This window comes from Gopherus flavomarginatus, chromosome 3 (assembly GCF_025201925.1).
Source record: "Gopherus flavomarginatus isolate rGopFla2 chromosome 3, rGopFla2.mat.asm, whole genome shotgun sequence".
NCBI lineage: Eukaryota > Metazoa > Chordata > Testudines > Testudinidae > Gopherus > Gopherus flavomarginatus.
The window spans coordinates 181,213,072-181,235,613 of NC_066619.1; the positions used below are offsets into that span (position 1 = coordinate 181,213,072).

Sequence of the window (22,542 nt, forward strand, 5' to 3'; positions counted from 1 at the left end):
TGTGTGCTAATAAATTATCTCTCAGTGTATCTCCTTATCTTTCTGAAGTAGCACAAAATGAAACCCCAGGTTTGAGTCACGAGGCAAGAGGTGTCACAAAATGACACTCATTAAACAAATGTTCTGTGAAACAATGCATTCACTTATTGCAAATGTTGCATAATGTTCAGGTAGAATTACAAAACTAGAAATGCTAAGTTTTAAAATCTTGTGTGTCTAACAAAGCCACAGTGCTTTAAAATACTTTGAAACCAAAACAATACAAGGTCAGTTTCTTACACTGTTCTCTCTCTCCCTCCCCTTTTGTTTCTTTAAGATTTGAATTCCTTCACACAAAGCAGTAACATTAGTTTCTGAAGTGATTTTAGAATCCTTCACTGGAAATATCTTTTGTTAAAAAGAGGGCTCATTGCAAGTTTCACTGTCAATAGAACAGAAATGAATCTACAAACAGGATTAGAAGAGTTTTTGAAACACTGTTAAATTTCTCATAGAAACAAGGCTGTAGAATGTGGCTTTGCACTGGTTTCTCAAAAACAATGGGTGGGAATTTCACTCTTCTGAAGGGCAGGGAACTGCAAGTTATTCTGTGAGCACAAGACAGAATCAGTGAAAAACTATTTTTCATATTGTGAAAATGAAATATTTTGCAAATTGAGTTCTGATTTTGCAGCCCTTACATGAATACTCCTAGTGAGCCTTAGCCTTTGTATGGCTGTATATTTATACTGTGCTCATCAACGTGGTATTTGGGCACCCAATATTGCACCTCTTCTTCATGAGTGCAACTCCTGTAGGCCTCAGTTGAGGTACTGCATCTACATATGGTCCTGATCTTGTAACCCCTTACCCACATGAGTAGTCTTTACTCAGACAGTCCCGCAGAGGTGTCTCCTAAAGATGTGATCCTATGAGATTATGGGTGCTTCCTAGGAGGAATTCCTGTGGAATCTTATGGACTAGAGCACCCTCTGTTCCTTCTGGGTTCTGAGAACACTACTGAGACTAATGACCTCAGCTCAGAATACTCATCTGAGTAACAGCTGCATGATCAAGCCTTAGGAAAGCAAAATACAAGAAAATTCATCAGCTCTTAGGAAATCAAGGAAAAATTTTCATTGCAAATATTTCATCCAAAATTATTTGAAAATTTTCTGATTTGCTGCAAGAAAATGCCCCCTCCCCCCATTTCTGGTTTGACAATGTGCTTATTGTTTGACAAAATATCTCTAATAAGCAGTTGGACATTGTCAAAGGATTTACTACATCAAATAATTGTTTTTGAGAATTTAGGCCAGTTAATTAGGCTGTCTGCCCTCAAAGAGCTCACAATTTCCAAAACTCTCAATCTCTTATTTTTATATAACACCATTGGTATAGTAGGGTGCTTTACAGGCACATAGCAAGATGAGTTCTCTACCTTAATAATGTACAGCTTAAATAACATTTGGATCACAATATTTATAACAGTAAAGGTCTGATATCCTCTTGTTCTCCAAGTACTCCCTCTTCCTTTAAAATAACATCCAGATTTTTTATTTGTTTCTAGCCCCTGCTGCATGTATATTTCACATTAAGAGGGACCTGTGTGTGCTATTTTTGCAATGCCCTCCTTTGCCCATCTGCACTGCTATAAATAATAAGGTTGCTGTGAATATTATATAATTTGGTAAAAGTATGCACCACAGTCTCACATTGAGTAGTGCCTTACTCCATAAATAGTCCCTTTGATTTCAGAAGGTCCACTTGAGGAGAAAAATTCTGTTTAGTGAGGCTGGTGGTAGACTCTTTTCCTATGTGAACAAAACCACTGGCAGTTCTAAATGGAAGTAGCTGTCAAAAACAAACTTTGTTATGGCTGCACTGCCATCTAGTGACACAATAAGAGAACATGTACTTCATTTTATTTTTAAAGATCAGCATCTTCATGACCCATTTGTCCAACTATGGGAATGATCGCCTGGGGTTGTATACCTTTGTGAATCTAGCCAACTTTGTTCAGAGCTGGACCAACCTGAAACTGCAAACTCTGCCTCCAGTCCAGCTGGCTCACAAGTACTTTGAGCTCTTTCCTGAGCAGAAGGACCCTCTCTGGCAGGTAGGATTATAAAAGAAGGGATGAACAGAGAATATTTTTGTCTTGTTTGTGAAGAATTTTGTTTTAACACATCTTTTAAAAATAATTGATATTTTGCCATTAAGGAAATTGTATATCTTGCCATGTGCAAAGGCAGAGGAGTGTATCCTACTACCTGGAGAGAGGATTAAGGCTCACTGGTGCCTAGACACTAGAACAGGGGTCGGCAACCTTTCAGAAATGGTGTGCCGAGTCTTCCTTTATTCACTCTAATTTAAGGTTTCGCGTGCCGGTAATACATTTTAACGTTTTTAGAAGGTCTCTTTCTGTAAGTCTATAATATATAACTAAACTATTGTTGTATGTAAAGTAAATAAGGTTTTTAAAATGTTTAAGAAGCTTCCTTTAAAATTAAATTAAAATGCAGAGCCCCCCGGACCGGTGGCCAGGACCTGGGCAGTGTGAGTGCCACTGAAAATCAGCTTGCGTGCTGCCTTCAGCTCACGGGCCATAGGTTGCCTAACCCTCTTCTAGTATGACTGGCCTACTAGAAATAGATTTAAAAGTTATTCACAAAAAGGATGGGAACTGGCCAAGGAAGAAATTTACCAATACTGAGCCTGATTTATTGATGGTATCAACTCCATTGATTTAATTGTTTTTATTTAAAAGTGAGCAAGCTGAAAATATCAGGATGTGACTACCATATGCTGCAGTCTGCACTGACCCTGGCACTGACACACATTCAGTGAATCACCTAATCATTACACCATGGTCACTGAAGATACAGAAAAACAACTGATGGACCTAGTGAACATTGCAGCATTGCTTGTGCACAAAATTAGTGACAATTCAGTTATGCCAGTATAATAATTTTCTTTAATGTTGAACTAATCTTACACATTAAAACTAAAGCTGCCCAAAATAGAAAACTGTCTCTGCATATTCATTCTGACAAACAAATTCACTTTCAGTGTGATCCTACCTCTTTTTGGTTGGCTTTTCAAGAATATTCCTAAGGACAAGCTTTACTAAAGCAAATATCCTCAAAAAGCACAATTTAAACGTGAACACTCAAAAGTTTTTCAATAGTGGATTTTGAATTACATGCCTAATCAATAAGTGTGAGTATCAAATTTAAAATGTAATACACAGCTTGAAATTCACACTGCTGTTATTTAGTTAAATAAAACATCTAATCAGAGAAGAAAAACAATGCCATGTAACAAACTGAGCATGAATTTCATAAATTTGCAATGTACTGTACCTGAATGACCTGCAGATTTAGAATTATTTGTTGAAAAAAATTGCAAATAATTTTGAATAAAAAGTACAGATAGTGTTGCAGTTTGTTTGCATACAATTCATAGGAAATTCCTTACTTCTGCTTTAAAACATTTGCACTACATTGTAGCTGCCAGGACATACTGTGTTCCTATTCATTTTACGACAAATTATATTACCAGCATATTTGTTAGTTTTTCTGGTGTAATCCAGAAGATTCTTTAGAAAAAAAAAAGCCTAAAAGAAGTCTGATTTCCCCTTACTATCGGGTATATATTGCTAAGCAGCAGCACAGCAATATATACCCGATCTGTGTACACAAGCAGTATTTTGACTTCTCCTTTATTTAGTGACAGTACTAGGTGCCACCTTATGCCCATATGTGAAACTGGTAGCAAAATGAACTCTAGTATGAAAGTCTTTTTGCATGCTATTAAACACCTGTATATTTTTTACTTCAAAGAGTGTGGTAGGCTGAGCATACACTCTTCATGCCAGCTGGAGATGCACAGAAATTCTTGATACCTACATGTGAATGCAGAGGATCAAAACAAAGTTTTAAAGCTGTAATCAGCCACTCATTCATTTTAAAAACTGCAGCCCATCTTAGGGTCTTAGCTGTTATATAAGGGTAAAAGAGAATGAGTTGGCAATTAGAAAACTTCATTAGTGATTTAAGTACAACTCCATTTTTATGCAAGTGATCAAATTGCTCATTTTGAATGGTTCTTACATCTAAACTACAATGGACCAGATTCACCCCGGGCATAATTCCACTGAATGCATGCACCAGGAATGGATTTGTCTGTTAAACCAATGTCTGTTTTGAACTTGGATGGATATATACATAGAAGGAGATCACAGTGAAAACAACATTTTTTTGAATACAGTTGCTTGAACGTTCATCTTAACACAGAGATGAATTCAGAGCGGCTGTTCTCTGTTACATTGTAGATCTGGAGTAAATCCATTTATATCACTGTAAGTGAGATCAGAATTTGTCACATAGCATATTGGTATCCATAGTAAAGGAGCAGATAACATTTCCTACTACGATTTCTTGTAGACCGATAGCTCCTGGAGATTTATGTATGTAGGACAAAAACTGAACAAAAAATTACAAATAAAATTCTCAGATATTGCTTTTGTCCCACTTAGAATCCCTGTGATGACAAGCGGCACAGAGATATCTGGTCTAAAGAAAAAACCTGTGATCGATTACCAAAATTCTTGGTTATAGGACCCCAGAAAACTGGTGAGAGTTTACTGCATTTTAATGAGTCTGGTGATATGCAAATTCAGATTATTACAATAGAGAATTAGTTTTAATCACTCCAAGCTTTGTATAAACCTTGATTATCTGATAGCACTTTTTATTTTCTGACATTATTGTATCTTGGATAATGTAAGTGATGATAACATGTTACACAGACAATGTAGATGTAGTGGAGTGTGTTAGATTTTTCATTGGGTTTAACTGAGAAGTGATGTGATTAACACTCTGATAAACAGATTAAGTGGTGACTGAATGATTGACAGGATTTTATCAAAGCTAAGAGAGGAAAGGCAGTAATTTTTCAAAACATGTACACAGTCCCATGACCCCCAAGCTTCAACCTGTCCTACAGGAAAAGTGTGTCTTGTTTACAGCAGGTCAGTGTTATTCAGTGGAATGTACACTGCAAGTCAGGAAATCCCTACAGGACAGGTAGAATTGTAAGGCTGCAGGACTTTATTCATTAAATTTATAGTTGCTTCTCTTTGTGATCAGAAAATGGCACATTTTTTAATCTACTCCCTTTCATATGCCAACAACCATCTACTGTTAATATATCTAACAAGAGCTTAAGTGGCTGGAGTTTGTCAATCTTTTTTGTGACAACTTCAGCACAGATACAATAATTTGTTTTTAAAATCAAGTTTTAAAAACATTAATAGGTCTATCATCAATAGTGATACTCCTGTATTCAGTATTAATTATGCAAATTTCTTTAAATGTTTTTGGTTAAGAATTATAGGACCAGGATTTCAGCTGGTGTAAATCAGCATAAAATCATTGAATTCAATGGAGCTATGCTGGTTTACACCAGGTGAGGTTCTGACCCACAGACTATATATGCTTTGTTAACTTTTGGACTTTCATCCTGTTTTCAGGTACCACAGCTTTGTATTTGTTCCTGATTATGCATCCTTCCATCATTAGTAACTCCCCCAGCCCAAAAACCTTTGAGGAGGTACAGTTCTTTAATAGAAATAACTACCACAGGGGGATTGATTGGTAAGATGGGTTATTAGTATAAATATAAAAGTTTATGTACTGTGCACAATACAAAAATGGTGTTACACTTTGTAATGTGTGTCTACACATTTTGAAAATGGCTACTACTACCCTTCTAAAATGATATTTAAATGCATATAAATTATGGTGGAGGGTAGGGATATAGGCTGGAGGGTAGGGATAAGAAAAAGAGGGATCTAGACAAATTAGAGGATTGGGCCAAAAGAAATCTGATGAGGTTCAGCAAGGACAAGTACAGACTCCTGCAGTTAGGATGGAAGAATTCCATAAACTGCTACAGACTAGGGACCAAATGGCTAGGCAGCAGTTCTACAGAAAAGGACCTTGGGGTTACAGTGGACAAGAAGCTGGATAGGAGTCGACAGTGTGCCCTTGTTGCCAAAAAGGCTAACGACATTTTGGGCTGTATAAGTAGGAGCATTTCCAGCAGAGCGAGGGACATGATCATTCCCCTCCATTCCACATTGGTGAGGCCTCATCTGGAGTATTGTGTCCAGTTTTGGGCCCCGCACTACAAGATGGAAAAATTGGAAAGAGTCCAGTGGAGGGCAACAAAAATTATTAGGGGGCTGGAGCACATGACGTATGAGGAGAGGCTGAGGGAATTGGGATTGTTTAGTCTGCAGAAGAGAAGAATGAGGGGGGATTTGATAGCTGCTTTCAACTACCTGAAAGGGGGTTCCGAAGAGGATGGATCTAGACTGTTCTCAGTGGTACCGGATGACAGAACAAGGAGTAATGGTCTCAAGTTGCAGTGGGGGAGATTAATGTTGGATATTAGGAAAAACTTTTTCACTCGGAGGGTGGTGAAGCACTGGAATGGGTTACCTAGTGAGGTAGTGGAATCTCCTTCCTTAGAGGTTTTTAAGGTCAGGCTTTACAAAGCCCTGGCTGGGATAATTTAGTTGGGAATTGATCCTGCTTTGAGCAGAGGGTTGGACTAGATGACCTCCTGAGATCTCTTCCAACCCTGATATTCTATGATTCTATGGTAGCCTCAGTCAAAAACACAGTAAATGCATAAGATTTTTATCTTCCCTCTAATGCAGCATATAAAGAGATATCTGTTCTCAACATGAGGCAATACTAAGTAATCTTAATGAGAATTACATATGTACGTCTCAGGATGCTAATATACTTAGAATGTGTGAATAACAGAAAGAGGAAAGCAATGTATGTTTCTAAATTATACATCTCTTTAGGGATGAGATTCTCATCCATTTCTCTGGCAGGTGCTTTGTTTCCTGTTTACACATGTTTTTGAAGCTGTGACATTAAAAGTAATATAAATTGAGTTTAAGAAAGCATGATTAATATGTCAGGTTGAACATCTTATTTCTAAAATACTGAAAAGACTAATCTAATGAAAATTTCAGCCACAAGCAGTTTGTTCTTGGCTTTAAATGGAAAACAGAAAATTGCCAGTCCATTGTGGGGGAGAAATACTTTTTAAAAGTATTTTCAAGGATCAGATAATGAGGAAAATATTCAGCGGTCAGTAAGGTAGTAAACAGGGATAAGTGAAGAGAAAAGGCTCATCATCACTACCTTATTCCCCATGGTTTACCTAAGAAGTTATCAAAGAGCTCGACAAAGATACATTTGGTAGGTCTCGCATTCAAAAAGTGCTGCAGGGTAAAATGTTCAAAGGTGAAAACGTAATACAGCGCATTAAGCAGGGAGCACTAATAAAAGATTCTTGATACTCCGTCTTGTTTCTTTACTCTCTGGTGTCAGGGAAAAGTTATTGCCTTAGACTTTTTATTCATCCATAAAATTAATAGTGTAAAGGCTGCTATATGTTCCAAGTGGAGAAAATTCACATAGAATGTATTTTAAGGTTGACTGTGAGAAGTCAGTCTGATGGGTCGGAAATAGCTGACAGCTAACTGATAAAATCTTCTGACTATCCACCAATCACACAGACTCTTAGCTATTTTTATGAAACAGCTTTTTATATTTATGTTAGGTGAAATTCACCCCCTGGCAGAGGGCCAACACAAGATCTGTGCAGTGGGGTAAAATTTAATCATTACAGTCAATCCACTCTGAAGAAGTTACTATGTATAGTATTTTATATTGTTAACAACAGGAGATAAAAAGAAAAACACAACCACCCAAATTTGTCAATTCCCTTTTCCCCCCTCAAAAACAGTGAAAACTGGTATGTTGGTTGTGGATATACAAGTCTGATGATAATATGACAGGTTGTTGGCAACTAACTAGAACCACATAACTGGAGGAGGAAAAGCTCAGAACTAAACAAACTAAAAAACAGCCTGCTTTGTTTCCATAACACTGTGATACATAGAATAGTAATTCAGAGGTGCCTTCACCACTTGGAGGACTCTTGTCTGAAGAGGTTACTTAAAAACTTAGCAAGAAAATCTTACTACATCTTCATGTTAAAAACTCTTGCCAGATTTGATAACAGGAACCCTGATTCTGAATATTATTTTCTTAGATATTCTGCTGTGGTGTAACTGAAATGCCGTCCTGTGCTGTAATAGGAATAATAAAGCACTTTTTTTTTTATAAATAGCAGTGGGCCAGATTCAGAAGTTTTTATTTTTACTCAGTCTTTACTATTGACTTTGATTAGAGTTTTGCCTGAGTAATGGCTGAGTAAGAAATGAGTGACGATTTCAGGAACTGGCCCACTATTTAAAGAGGATAAATTGTTTGCTACACCTATAACACTTTCTTCTGAGTACAAAAAACAAGGCTTTTTATTTTTGAATGTTTTTACTTGACAATGATTGTGTCTGTTATTTTTATGGATTATTCTCTAATATATTTAACATATGCACCCACCCGCCTTGCTTTAGTGTATGCAGGACTTTTGAGTAATTCTGAGGACAGTGTTCCTTTTCTAGGTATATGGATTTCTTCCCTGTACCATCCAATGTCAGCACTGACTTTCTCTTTGAAAAAAGTGCCAACTACTTCCATTCTGAGGAAGCTCCCAAACGAGCAGCTTCCCTGATCCCTAAGGCCAAGATCTTCACCATTCTCATCGACCCATCAGATCGGGCATACTCCTGGTATCAGGTAGGGACTTTGAAAAATAAAGGCAGGTTCTAGTTGAATTATGTATAAAACAGTTTTTATCTTGGAGCCTCTCAATATATTGTGATTAAATACTGAAAAAACAGAGGGGTTTGATCAGGTAAGCATTTATTTGAAAACCAGTTCATCATGCAACAATTCCGAGTACAGAAAAAGCTTCCTATACATATAAACTTGATAATCCACTCTTTTAAAATATATGAACGCTGAAGGCCATATTTTTCAGAACTCTGGCTGTACTATGTACATGCAAAAAAAGTGCTTGTGTGAATAACTGCATGTAAAGAATCTGCATTTACACAACTAATTGTGCATCTGAGTACCAGGCATGTGAACGATTGCCCCATTTGTGCTTCCAAATATGAGGTACGTACATGCAATTGCTCATGGTCTAAGTTTTTTGCAGACATGGAATAAGGCCTGAATTTTGAGTAAGGTTAACTTTTTAAACTTTTGTTAAACTGACCATAATAAAGGAACATATATAGGGGCCTACCAAATTCACGGTCCATTTTGGTCAATTTCACCATCATAGGATTTTAAAAATCGTAAATTTCATGATTTCAGCTATTTAAATCTGAAATTTCATGGTGGTGTAATTGAAAGAATCCTGACCCAAAAAGGAGTTGTGAGGAGGTTGCAAGGCTGTTGCAGGACTGCTATCCTTATTTCTGTGCTGCTGGTGGTAGCAGCACTGCCTTCAGAGCTGGGCAGCTGGAGAGCGGCGGCTGCTGGCTGGGAGGCCAGCTCTGAAGGCAGCAGTGCAGAAGTAAGGATGGCATGGTATAGTATTTACTTTACTTCTGTGCTGCTGCTGGCGGAGCACCTGGCCAACAGCTGCCACTCTCCAAATGCCCAGCTCTGAAGGCAGTGCAGAAGTAAGGGAGGCAATACTGTGACCCCCCCCCCCCACAACTCCCTTTTGGGTCAGGACCCCCAATTTGAGAAATGCTGGTCTTCCCCATGAAATCTGTATAGTATAAGGTAAAAACACACACGAGATCAGATTTCACACTCCAACTTAAATCCAGTATCAGCACCAAATATTTTTTTTAATTACACCCAGTAAAGTTTAGTACTGTATTTTACCTCAGAGTTCAATTAATATTATTGAAGTACCATTCTTGCTACCATTCTCTTTTTGGCATCATAACAAACAAGCCAGGTTAATGTTGAAGGGGAACTTTGAATATCTTAAACTCAAATTTCAGAGTGGTAGCCGTGTTAGTCTATATCAACAAAAAGAACGAGTATTTGTGGCACCTTAGAGACTAACAAATTTATTTGAGCATAAGCTTTCATGGGCTAAAACCCACTTCATCAGATGCATGCAGTGGAAAATACAGTAAGAGGATATATATACACAGAGAACATGAAAAAATGGGTGTTGCCATACCAACTATAATGAGACTAATCAATTAAGGTGGTCTATTAGCAGCAGGAGAAAAAAAAATTTGTAGTGATAATCAGGATGGCCCATTTCCAAGAGTTGACAAGAAAGTGAGAGTAACAGTAGGGGAAAAATTAGCATGGGGAAATAGTTTTTACTTTAGGTAATGACCCATCCACTCCCAGTCTTTATTCAAGCCTAATTTAATGGTGTCCAGTTTGCAGATTCTCATTGGAGTCTGTTTTTGAAGTTCTTTTTTTTGGAGAATTGTGACTTTTAGTTCTGTAATTGAGTGACCAGAGAGGTTGAAGTGTTCTCCAGCTGGTTTTTGAACATTATAATTCTTAACTTCTGATTTGTGTCCATTTATTCTTTTGCGTAGAGACTGTCCGGTTTGGCCAATGTACATGACAGAGGGGCATTGCTGGGACATGATGGCATATATCACATTGGTAGATGTGCAGATGAACGAGCCTCTGATGGTGTGGTTGATGTGATTTGGTCCTATAATCGTGTCCCTTGAATAGATATGTGGACAGAGTTGGCAATGGGCTTTGTTGCAAGGATAGGTTTCTGGGTTAGTGTTTTTGTTGTGTGATCTGTGGTTGCTGGTGAGTATTTGCTTCAGGTTGGGGGGCTGTCTGTAAGCGAGGACTGGCCTGTCTCCCAAGATCTGTGAGAGTGAGGGATTGTTCTCCAGGATAGGTTGTAGATCCTTGATGATGCGCTGGAGAGATTTTAGTTGGGGCTGAAGGTGACGGCTAGTGGCGTTCTGTTACTTTTTTGTTTGGCCTGTCATGGAGTAAGTGACTTCTGGGTATTCTTCTAGCTCTGTCAATCTGTTTCTTCACTTCCTCCGGTAGGTATTGTAGTTTTCAGAACGCTTGATAGAGATCCTGTAGGTGTGTGTCTCTGTCTGAGGGACTGCAGCAAATGCAATTGTATCTTAGAGCTTGGCTGTAGACAATAGATTGTGTGATGTGGTCTGGATGAAAGCTGGAGGCATGTAGATAAGTATAGCGGTCAGTAGGTTTCCAGTATAGGATGATGTTAATGTGACCATTGCTTATTAGCACTGTAGTGTCCAGGAAATGGATCTTTTGTGTGGACTGGTCTAGGCTAAGGATGGAAATTGTTGAAATCATGGTGGAATTCCTCAAGGGCTTCTTTTCCGTGGGTCTAGATGATGAAGATGACATCAATGTAGCACAAGTAAAAAAAATGTTGTCATACTGTGAGGCCATGTGGGTACCCATAGCAGTGCCGCTGACTTGAAGGTATACATTATCCCAAAATGTGAAATAGTTGTGGGTGAGGACAAAGTCACGAAGTTCAGCCACTAGGTTTGTCGTGACATTATCGGGGATACTGTTCCTGACAGCTTGTAGTCCATCTTTGTGTGGAATGTTGATGTAGAGGGTTTCCACACCCATAGTGGCCAGGATGGTGTTTTCTGGAAGATCACCAATGGATTGTAGTTTCCTCAGGAAGTCAGTGGTGTCTCAAAGATATCTAGGAGTGCTGGAAGCATAGGGCCCGAGGAGAGAGTCTACATAGCCAGACAATCCTGCTGTCAGGGTGCCAGTGCCTGAGGTGATGGGGCATCCAGGATTTCCAGGTTTATGGATCTTGGGTAGCAGATACAATACCCCTGGTTGGGGTTCTAGGAGTGTGTCTATGCAGATTTGTTCCTGTGCTTTTTCAGGGAGTTTTTTGAGCAAATGGTGTAGTTTCTTTTGGTAACCCTCAGTGGGATCAGAGGGTAATGGCCTATAGAATGTGGAGATAGAGAGCTGCCTAGCAGCCTCTCATTCATATTCCGACCTATTCATGATGACGACAGCACCTCGTTTGTCAGCCTTGGTTCCTGAGGCTGTGAATGGCATTGTGTTCTGCACGGCTGAGGTTATGGGGCACATGATGCTGCTTTTCCACAATTTCAGCCACATTCAAATGTAATTTACAATGAGTAGACAAAACAATAGTAAATGCCTAATACAGTTTCCAAGAACATGGACCTATATCCAGATAGCCAGTGGGAATTTAATTTAATTTAAAGCAGAGACGGGCTAATCAAACAAGGTTTAAGGAGTCAAGGAAGATTGTGGTACTTATCATCAATCCAGTTAGTTCAAACTTGTTAGAATATAGGTCTGCTTTACTAATAATAATAACAGCAGCACCCTATAGACAAAATTTCTTTCTTAGTAAAACCCGACATCTCATTGTAAGTTATTCAGTAACTACTATATAGTATTCCATCATGCAAGTTTGTACCTCACTTTTTGATCCATGAAATTGTAAATACAATTATTTTATCTGGTCTTTTTTCTATAAGTATTTCTATAATGCCTATCACTATGCCATCTAGTTACATGCATGGGGTGTTTGAAACTGGGGGATCTGTCCAGAATGGACCAGAACCTGTCCACTCTGTTCTTAATTGTTGCCTCTTATTTCAAAAAGTCCCTTTCTTCTGGTCTTCTGACTACAATAGGAATTTGACAAAATGAGGAATAAGTAGAAACTGAATAAGGATCTCAGGATCTATATTATATATATTTTATTTTATGGATTTTTTTTTGTTCCTATAAGTAGAAGTTATCTATCTGATAACCATCAGTGAAAGCTTTGCTGGAGTAAGGTCTGAATATAAATCATGTAAGGACTTCAAGATTTAGCTGCATAAGTAGAGGTTCACCATATTTGAGTTTGTTATCCTGGGTTTGTTTACGCATAAGCTGCCATTTCATTAAATGAAAATGTGTGCTAGTTTGCTATGCTAATACTAGTCAGATCTTTTGATCGTTAATAGTGGTGTTATTCTTACCTTCTCAACAGTTTATCTAATATAGGCCAAGGTTTCTTAAGTTAAATTCACTTGTAATGTAATTTAATGAGTCACAAACAGGTCCTATAGACCATTGCCCACATATATTCTGTCCCATTTCTATGACTCTGGACTCCGGTGTCCATGATGTTCTTCATGTATTGGAGGGGTAGCCGTGTTAGTCTGGATCTGTAAAAGCAGCAAAGAATCCTGTGGCACCTTATAGACTAACAGACGTTTTGGAGCATGAGCTTTCGTGGGTGAATTTCGTGGGTGCATCTGAAGAAGTGGGTATTCACCCACGAAAGCTCATGCTCCAAAACGTCTGTTAGTCTATAAGGTGCCACAGGATTCTTTGCTGCTTTTACATGATGTTCTTGTAACTTACCTTTCTTTTACAGCATCAGCGATCTCATGAAGACCTTGCAGCTCTAAAATTTAGCTTCTATCAGGTAATCACAGCTGGACCTCGAGCCCCATCAGAGCTTAGAGCTCTACAGAAGAGATGTCTAGTACCTGGATGGTATGCCACCCATATAGAAAGATGGCTAACTTATTTCCCAACTTCTCAGGTGAACAGAGTGTAACATTGTGTCTTATTTCATATGAATTTGATATCTTAGATTATTCACTTTTTCTAAAGTCTTCATTACTGATTATTACTATTCATGAATTTATATGCGTGTGTGGTTTGGGGCACTGATTATCCAAAACCTTGTTCTGATTGGTTGGCGGGGCCTTCTGGTGATGTCACAGCCATGCACTAACTCCTGGCACTGCACAACTGGGACTTTCATCAACAAAAAGCAACAGGAACTGCTACTGAGGAAGCTTCAGGACTGCTGCTCCTTGCACCCCTCTTGCACACTGAACTGCCTTTAACACTGAGTTGCTTTCTTGTTTTTTGTTTTAATCTTGTCACTGTCTGGCACCCTACTGGCTGCATTGGTGAACCTGTCAGAAAGCACAATAGGAAACCCAGTGCTTCAGAGTGCATCAGGCGTCAGCCATTTGATACCCCATCAGGGCTTACAGCAAAAAGCATTGATGAGAAACCTAATGTATCATGATAAATTGCTGGGATGGTGCTTTGTAATGCTTCTGCCCTGTGCAGCATCAAAATTTTGGCCAGCACTGTGAAGTATCAATGCATTATCCACCCCGATGGGATCAGAGGAGATTTAGTGCACTGAACACTGTGAAGACTTGAGGATATAGAGGCTTGAGTCTGGAACTGGGTATTACACAGATAAATAAAGACATAAGGCCCATTAGTCATTAAGTGCTTCAGTGTCTTCATCTGCTCATGAGTTCAGTGGTCCTTCCATGAGCTAATCATTTCACTGCTCACTTCACTGGGAACTGCCAGTGTATCACTACCTCTGTGCACACTGGTGCCCCTGCAATCTCTGCCATCACTGGGTTTTGGAACCTGTTGATGCCTATTCAAGGTCCTCTACCCATCACACCTCTTCCAGGTCTGTCAGTGCACTGTATCACTGCTAGTATATTGGGAGGAGCCACCACTCCCCTCCCAGCTCATTGGTGCATGGCTCTGTTGAGTATTGAGTATTTTGGTGCATTTAGAAGCTACAGTTGGCACTCCTGTCCCTTTGACTCTCTGTATGTTACACACTGAGCCTCAAAGGGTTTGTGTTTCCCGGTGTGTGCAATTCATGAGACAGGGTGTGCTTATCTCAAAACAGATATCACTTAATGAACCTGAAAAGTGCATACTCCTGACAAACCTCTGAAGACCCATATTTCACAAGATATCTATCTGCCTACACTCCAAGCACATACCTTAGACGACATGCAGTCACAAGTCCCATACTCCTTTTGGTGCATAACATAGGGGTGGCATACATCACATTACCCATGTCTTGTTGGTAGGCTTTGTTTCTGGCATTGATATTTCTGAATGCTGACACTGTGAAGCACTAGTTCCGAGCACACCCTTTAAGGGCTTGTTTGGAAGAGAGAATTTATCCAGAGGCTACAACTTCTGTTTTCCCATGGTGTGAACAAAGAAGCTCTGATGCATCTGGCTGGTGATATTGTCTACATGTTCTTTTAGGGATCCAAATTTGCAGAGTCCATAGGATATACAGTTGTGTAATACCAGCATAATGATTTGATATTCTCTACACTCTGTTTAGTTTTAAACTCTCCAAAGGTCTCGTGTATGTCGGTCGTGTATGCGTTCTAGGATAGGTCCTCAAGGGACATTGGATTTCATATCCCTCAATGAAAACAAATAATTGTCTATCACCACTGACTGACTCATTGTTTCTGTGTAAACATAATGAATATAACCAGTCATATCTAAATTTGCTATTGAGTACAGCGTGATTAAAATGGTTATCTGATGCAGATCTATAATCAGCAAGTGAGCATAAAGTTTAGCCTTAGATGCAAAGAAAGACTGGAATCTACCCAGCATATCCCAACTGGACCAAATATATATATATGTAGCCAGGGCCAGCGCTTCCATTGAGGCTAACTAGGCAATCGCCTAGGGCGCCAGGATTTTCGGGGGGTGGCATTTTGCCAGGGGGGGAGGCAGCAGGCAGCTCCGGTGGACCTGCCGCAGTCGTGCCTGTGGAGGGTCCGTTGGTCTGCGACTCCGGTGGAGCTGCCGCAGTCATGCCTGCGGACGGTCAGCTGGTCCCGCGTGGCTCCCATGGACCTCCGGCAGACACGGCTGCGGCAGCTCCACCGGAGCCGCGGACGGACGGACCCTCTGCAGAAATGGCTGCGGCAGCTCCACCAGAGCCGCGGGAGCGGCGCGGGGTGGCGAAATGGCCGTGCACCTAGGGCGCGAAAAACTCTAGCGCTGGTCCTGTATGTAGCTTATATGGGGACACTACGTGAGTAGTATAGTTCTTACATGTTGGACTCATATGAGGTCCAATATTCACCCACCTATGAACTAATGTGTACGTTATCTTCTTTCATATCTTTATTGTTATTATTATGTTTACCCACATTGTCTAATTTTGAGGTCAGCATGTTCTTTTATTAATGAACAAAATTGATTTTCTGATGGTTTTTCAGCACCCTGAGCACTTTTGTGGGGGGGGCACCTTATAAATTAAAATTATTATTGTTATTGTTTATTATTATAGTCAAAGATATTATAGGTGGTGCAGGTATCAACGCAAATAGCTAAAATTCCCTAATAGTTTCCATTATAATAATATCTACCTCTTATATAGAGCTCTCCATTGGTAGAGCTCAAAGCACTTTACAAACCCTGTTTTCAGTTGTTTAGAGCTTTGCAAAAATTTAACCATTTGGGATGAAATTTTCCATGCCAGGCATCTGTGTCAAACTGAATTTTGAAGAAAATTTCAGCAAAAAGAATTCAGTCATTTATCAGAACAAGATTGGGGGGAAAATGCATCATTTTACCTATGTTAAAAAATTCTTACAAGTTTGTTGAGAAGCTCTAGTGCCTCCATGCTTTGGATCAAGGACTTGAAATTTGGCACAGGAGTTGCCTTGATGCCAGGGATGTAACTTTTGCCAATCCTGTGAAAATCTACACAAATTTGGTCAAGTTTTGAGCCTCTGGAAATTTTCTAGTAGAGACTGAACACTCCATCTATATTGGGCGTGCTTCATCTCAGGGCTGCGAGGGGCAAAGGACTTTCTCTGCAATTGCTGCTCCTGACAGACAGGGGCTGCTGAAGTGCTAGGCCCAGAAACTGAGAGGAGGAAATCAGTCTATCCTGTTCTATCATTGAGCCCACTGCTGGCATCTGGCCAGCAAAGAGGAAAATTAAGAGAGGTAGGAGCTAAGGCTAAGGTAGGAGCTAAGGCTAAAGGCTAAACTGGGACAAGGAGCCAAAAGAGGAGAAACTAGGATGAGGAACTGAATGGGGAGACCAGGATGGGGCATGGAGGAATTGGAGTGGGAGACTGAGCCAGAAACTGGGGCAGACTGGAGCGGCAAGGCACGGAAGAAGTCAGGCATGCAGGAAATGGGCAGAAAAGGTTGCAAGTAGAGTACACTTCCCTCAGAATCAGGTATAGAATATAGGACTCCTGGGGGCTTGTCTGTACAAATACTTAGCTTGCGGCAAGCTGGGTTTTAAATCTACCCCGCATTAGCCTGGCATGCACTGAGTGTTCATATGGACCTTTCTGCCCCTCACTTAAAGTTTCCAAGTGCACTGTGATCTCCTGTTTCAAAGCAGGGTAGATCAAAGTGCACTAGGGAACTTCTAGTACACAGCAGCAAGGTCCACATGGACATTTAGTGTGCGGCTGGCTAAAGCGAGGTAGATTTACAGCCCAGCTTGCAGTAAATTAAGTTTTTGTTTAGAGAAGCCCCAAGGTTTAGCATTCCTCAGCTGTCAGCAAATAGCTGTGACACGCCCATGTAGCAGATGTAGCACAACCTGCTACTATCAGTCTGTTAGCTGACATGACAGAGGTCTGTGCTGTGGATCTAAAGTTTCTAACCTTACTGATGAAGCATGTGGGAGTCAATATGGTTCTGCATGGTGGAATTTCTGTTTTTCAGTTTGCTTTTTTAAAAAATCTAGGAAATTACATACAAAACCACTACAATAAAAGAACCTTAAGGTTGCAGGTCTAGCACTCAAAAGTTAGGAAATGCCAGAATTAAATTTGACCATGCGAGTAACTCGGTACTCTGTGCATAGGAATTATGATACAATATTTAATTATATGAACACATGCTATTTTTTCCACAGAACTGCTGCCTCACTCACTCCCTTCATTCACTCGTCAGTCATCCTCCCCTAAGCCACTCCCTAGTCCCAGTTCATTCAGCCATCTCCACTAAATCTAAAAACAAGTTCTGATCAGAAGTAGAGAGTAGCAGGAAGCTAGGAGAAACCTGCTTTGTGTGTAACAAGCTCTCCTTCACATATGATGGCAAACTCTGATGAGGGGAAAAAAGGGTCTTTGAAGAGTTGTGAGTGAACCAGCTCTACAGTCACAAAAAGCAGCATTTCCACAGGGAAAATCACTGGGTTGTCGAGCAGCCAATCTGGACCTGAAGATTAGCCATCTCCTATCCACTGTGCACCACAGCTGCTTCAGCTCCCACTGTTCAGTCATGGGATCTTGGGCACAAGAAGAAACTAGTGCGTGGCAAAGGATGAGAGAGCTGAGTGCTTCCTTCAGCAGTGACCATAACTGTCAATGAATTGGCTGATACTCAGAAAAAAGAACACACATGTGGCTCAGAATATCTTCCTCTCATTTTATGTGTGTGTATGTGGGGGTGGGGGTCATCTTATTTTTTCCAGATATATTAGCTTGTATTTTGCCAGGATGAAGGTCATTTAATTTCCTGCCGATATTTGTAATCTCACTAGGTCCTTCAGCATTATTTCTCTGTCCTCAGTGGTGCTCACAACAGCTTCCAATATAATTTAATTTCAGAATTAATTAGTGTGTCATTTACCCTTCTCCCAGATCATTAATGACAATGATAAATAAGACCAGACCTGTTACCGTTCCCTGGGGCACCTCTTTTCCTCTTAATGAATGAGCTTGACATAGGTGAAAGTTTTAGTTTGAAGCTTGAAATATTATGAATTTTAAATACAATATTATTTTATTTTTGCAGTTGCTAATTATTGATGGACAGCAGCTGAGAACTGACCCAGCTACCGTGATGGATGAAGTGCAGAAGTTTTTGGGAGTTTCTCCTCATTATAATTACTCTGAAGCCCTAACGTGAGTTAATTCATAATTAACATAATGGAATATTAGCAATGGAGTGATTTAAAAAGGAAATAATTGTGCAACTGTAGTTTTGTATAAAGAGTCTGAAAAGAATGGGTTGCAATATTCCCTGTAAATTATAATTTGCTGTTATTCATTGAATTTTTGTACATCTAAATGTATAATGTGTGTGTGTGAATGTGCGCTCCGCACTCCTCAGACAAACCTCGGCACCTTGCAAGATTAGGTTGTTGAGACATTTGTTGGCTGTAACAAAATGGTGTTTGTTCTATAAGCAAAATCAATACAAATTAATAGCCACTAATATTTCTCTGACTAATTTTGCATGCAAGCCCTATTACTAATGCTAGTTCGGGCAACAATATGTATTTTTCAATGTCTTTACCCTCTTTAATTTCCGTGGAAAAATCTGGACTTGCTTATGTGCTGATTAGACATGAAAAGTACATTTTTCTTTCTTGCATGCTTTCAAACTGCTGTCCAAGTAATCATTAACAACATGTGGAAAGAATACAACTCAGAAGGATTATATTTTCTGTTAATTATGCACTGAGCCAGGCATTAAACATAGTGTTTAAATATTACAGAGATGGACACCTGACAGATAAAACAAATATTGGTTTGTGAAAATTGTGTTTGGATTTTGGATGGATAAAAGAGAGAGATGCCTTTGCATCTCTTTCCTCAGCAGCAAAAGATTCACCACGCATAAACAGAATGGACAGAAGGCTGGTTTTCCTTTACATTCAGTTGCAGGAGACTCAACAATATTAGTGTCAGGAATGTAAAATCTACTCTCTGTATAATAAACACTCATGTACACAAATCCTTTGGAATCAGACATTTAGATTAACTTGCCCTTAAAATAAGATTGATAACCTTAGGCTGCTTTTTTGAATGTGAGCTCATTGTCTGTTTTTATAAGATGCTCTCAGAAAAGAATTCTTTTCTTTCCTAGACATTTCTCTATTTAATGCTTTCAGACAGTTGTGCTCTGTTCCTTTTTGTGGCGTATGTAGCAAAACAGATTTTATCTTTCATGAGATAAAGTCAAGTGTATTATAAAGACATAATGGACCCAATTCATCCCTGGAAGTAAATCTATTGAAAGCTCTGTTTCTTTGTACACCAAAGGCCTTGACCTGGATGCTGTGAATTATTATTCTGCATCTAATTCTGCAGCAGGGTTTTCCTTCTTGTCTACCTTTGAACACAGATAATGTTCATTTAACATAACTGAGATTCAGACAACTTTTTCTGTTACTTTGACCCCAATTCATGCTGCTATAGCTCCATTTAAATCAGTTTAGTTATACCAGTAATGAATTCGGCCCTCTGTGTCATTTGGTTATTGATCTATATATATAGTAGAAAATTCCCATCTCTACTTGTACCTACAAAATTGCAATAGTGTAATATGAAATAAAAATATAGGTTATTTACCCAATGAACTCAAAACATTTTACACCCTTTAATCTTCACAAAGCCCTTTGAGGTTGGTAAATATTATGCTGCCTAGTTTACAGAAGGTTAGATGGAAGCACTGAAAAGTGAATGGTAGACTAGTAGTGATGGACACTGTCTAAAAATCTGTATAAAAACAAACACTTGCCTAATGGCCCACAATCAGTGACAAAGCCAGAAGAAGAACCCAGGAGTGCTGGTTGCCAGTCTCCTGCTCCACCCATTAGATCATGCTAGAAGGTATCGGCAGTTCGAAGTTGATGAATTTATCCTTAAAACAAGTTGGCTGGCAATATTAGTATTTCTATCAAGCAATTAAATATCTTGGGATATCAGTCTTTTTATTAACTGTGGGCTTTGTTTGATGCTATCACTTTTATACTACGGTTTGTCATGAATTTATACTATCACTCTGCTGTCACTTGAGAGGATGTTCCTGTGGATGAATTGTCTTTTAATTAACTCTGTATGAACATACTACACCACTGATACTTCAACAACTGCTGTCCCATTAAATTAAATTACAAATGTCTCTGTTCTTTAGGGTAGACCCAACTTACGATTTCCCCACCCCTGGGGAAAATATGATATATGATAGTGGATTGTGGGTTCCTTCCATCCACATGCCCTGAACTGACCATCTCCAGGAACAGTCAAGATGGTGCGCAGCCATTTTATACAGCAATTGAAGGCAACTGTACCCTTTACAAGTACATAAACTGAGCTGAAGATTTGTCTCTAAGCCTTCAAATGAGAGGGTTTTTGGTGGAAGACTGTGGCTTTAACCGTGCAGATGTTTAACTGTGCAGACATACTCTGGTTTCTGCATGGTCAGATGGAAATTTAACAAAAAATTTCATAAAATGAATAATACTTCAATAATCCACATATCTTGGATAATTTAAAGGCACTTTGCTTCGTGATGTACATGGGATCCACTATAATTGCTCACTTCTGGAAATATGACTCCCATGAATCTTTGTCAATACTTATTGCATATAGTTTCTCATGCAATCAAAACAGGTGTTACCTGTGTCCATGCTACTGCCAAAGCTGTGCCCTTGATCAGTCATGTACAACTCCGATTGACATCAAAGAAATGGATTGAAGGCATAATATGGCCTTTGAAATGTACTCTAAAATATATGATCTGTTCAACCGTGTCCAGATACAGCTCCATTGATATTATTTATTAGTATTGTTTGATTTGATCTATAAAAGACACAAAGCACCTATCCAGATCTCTAGCCCAAACGTAGTTCATGTCTGTACACAGACATGTATATTTTGTTCTGGCTTGGTGAATATCCTGGCTGGCTGCATAGAGAAGTCATGTTAAAATAAGCATGTGCATATAATGTTGATGCAAAGAGCTCTTAAGATGTGCTCATCTATGGTGTGAATCACTCATTATGCTGGCAAAGAGGAGAGAAGAGTCTAAGAAACCAGTTTTTCTCCCAGTGGGAGTTTTGACACTGACATTGATGGAAGCAAGATAGGGTACATATACCTTGTGAATTAAAAATAAGGCATTTTAATGTTAACATTACTGTACAGCCAAAACCCTGATAATGTCATCACTGTGGAATCTCACTGTGAGGTACAACATCACATCTTTAATCCATTGCTAGACTGACACTGGTGTAATTTCAAAAGCCTGAGAAAATATACTGGGGGCTGAGGGAACTACAGAGAGACTTTGTTTATTTCTCTGTGGTGCCAATAGGTAAGGGAGAAGCCCAGCTGGAGTCCCCCACCTGCAGGTCTGACCAAGAGCAGACACCATATTTTGGGCTCCAGGCTCTAAGTGCCCACATGTGGGCTGGGGGAGGAAGAGCAGGGCTCCCAGGGGAAATTCAGCCCTCTGGAGAAAAATCTCTTCACCTCAACAGTAATCATCACAACCCCCTGAACCCAATTGTTTGTCCTCATCAGAATCTGTTTTCTTCAGGTTAAACAATGGCCATTCATCCTCTCTAGTGTTTGGTTGTTTACTCCATTTTTCTCACACAACTACATCACTGCCAGCCTCGTTCTTTCTGTCTTCCATGTTCCTCAACTGCCTTTTCTCCCACCTCACTCCTTTCTTCTTCCTGTCTCCCCCTCCCGTACTCCATGCATAGTCTCACCCATCCTTTCTTTTTTCTGCTGCCTTACTCCTATTAGCTTACCCCATCCTGTCCTCCCCTTAGCCGCATATATAGTCACTTTGGGCCTGAGTCTGCCACCCTTACTCACAGTGAGGAGTACCTTATTCTGTAACTAGTCACATAAATATCCATGGAGCTAATGGACAAATCAGGTAGTATTCAAGATGAGTAATGGTTGCAGAAGTTGACCCTTAGCTTATACGTTGTATCCCTTTTTCTCACCCTGTGTCTGTCTTGTCTATTTAGATTGTG

At 39.6% G+C, this 22,542-nt stretch overlaps 1 protein-coding gene across 4 annotated transcripts in view; it reads left to right on the forward strand.

Moving 5' to 3' along the window:
• The window catches only part of LOC127047710 (bifunctional heparan sulfate N-deacetylase/N-sulfotransferase 3), a 105,985-nt gene that overhangs the window by 77,486 nt on the left and 5,957 nt on the right, over positions 1-22,542 (forward strand). For 3 of the 4 annotated variants that reach the window (XM_050946278.1, XM_050946280.1, XM_050946281.1), the window contains exons 6-11: positions 1,916-2,098; positions 4,520-4,616; positions 5,516-5,639; positions 8,537-8,711; positions 13,351-13,521; positions 18,558-18,667. In XM_050946278.1, the coding sequence (XP_050802235.1) occupies positions 1,916-2,098; positions 4,520-4,616; positions 5,516-5,639; positions 8,537-8,711; positions 13,351-13,521; positions 18,558-18,667 (860 nt within the window). The remainder of the gene's footprint in view (positions 1-1,915; positions 2,099-4,519; positions 4,617-5,515; positions 5,640-8,536; positions 8,712-13,350; positions 13,522-18,557; positions 18,668-22,542) is intronic. The other variant, XM_050946279.1, reaches the window with a different exon arrangement.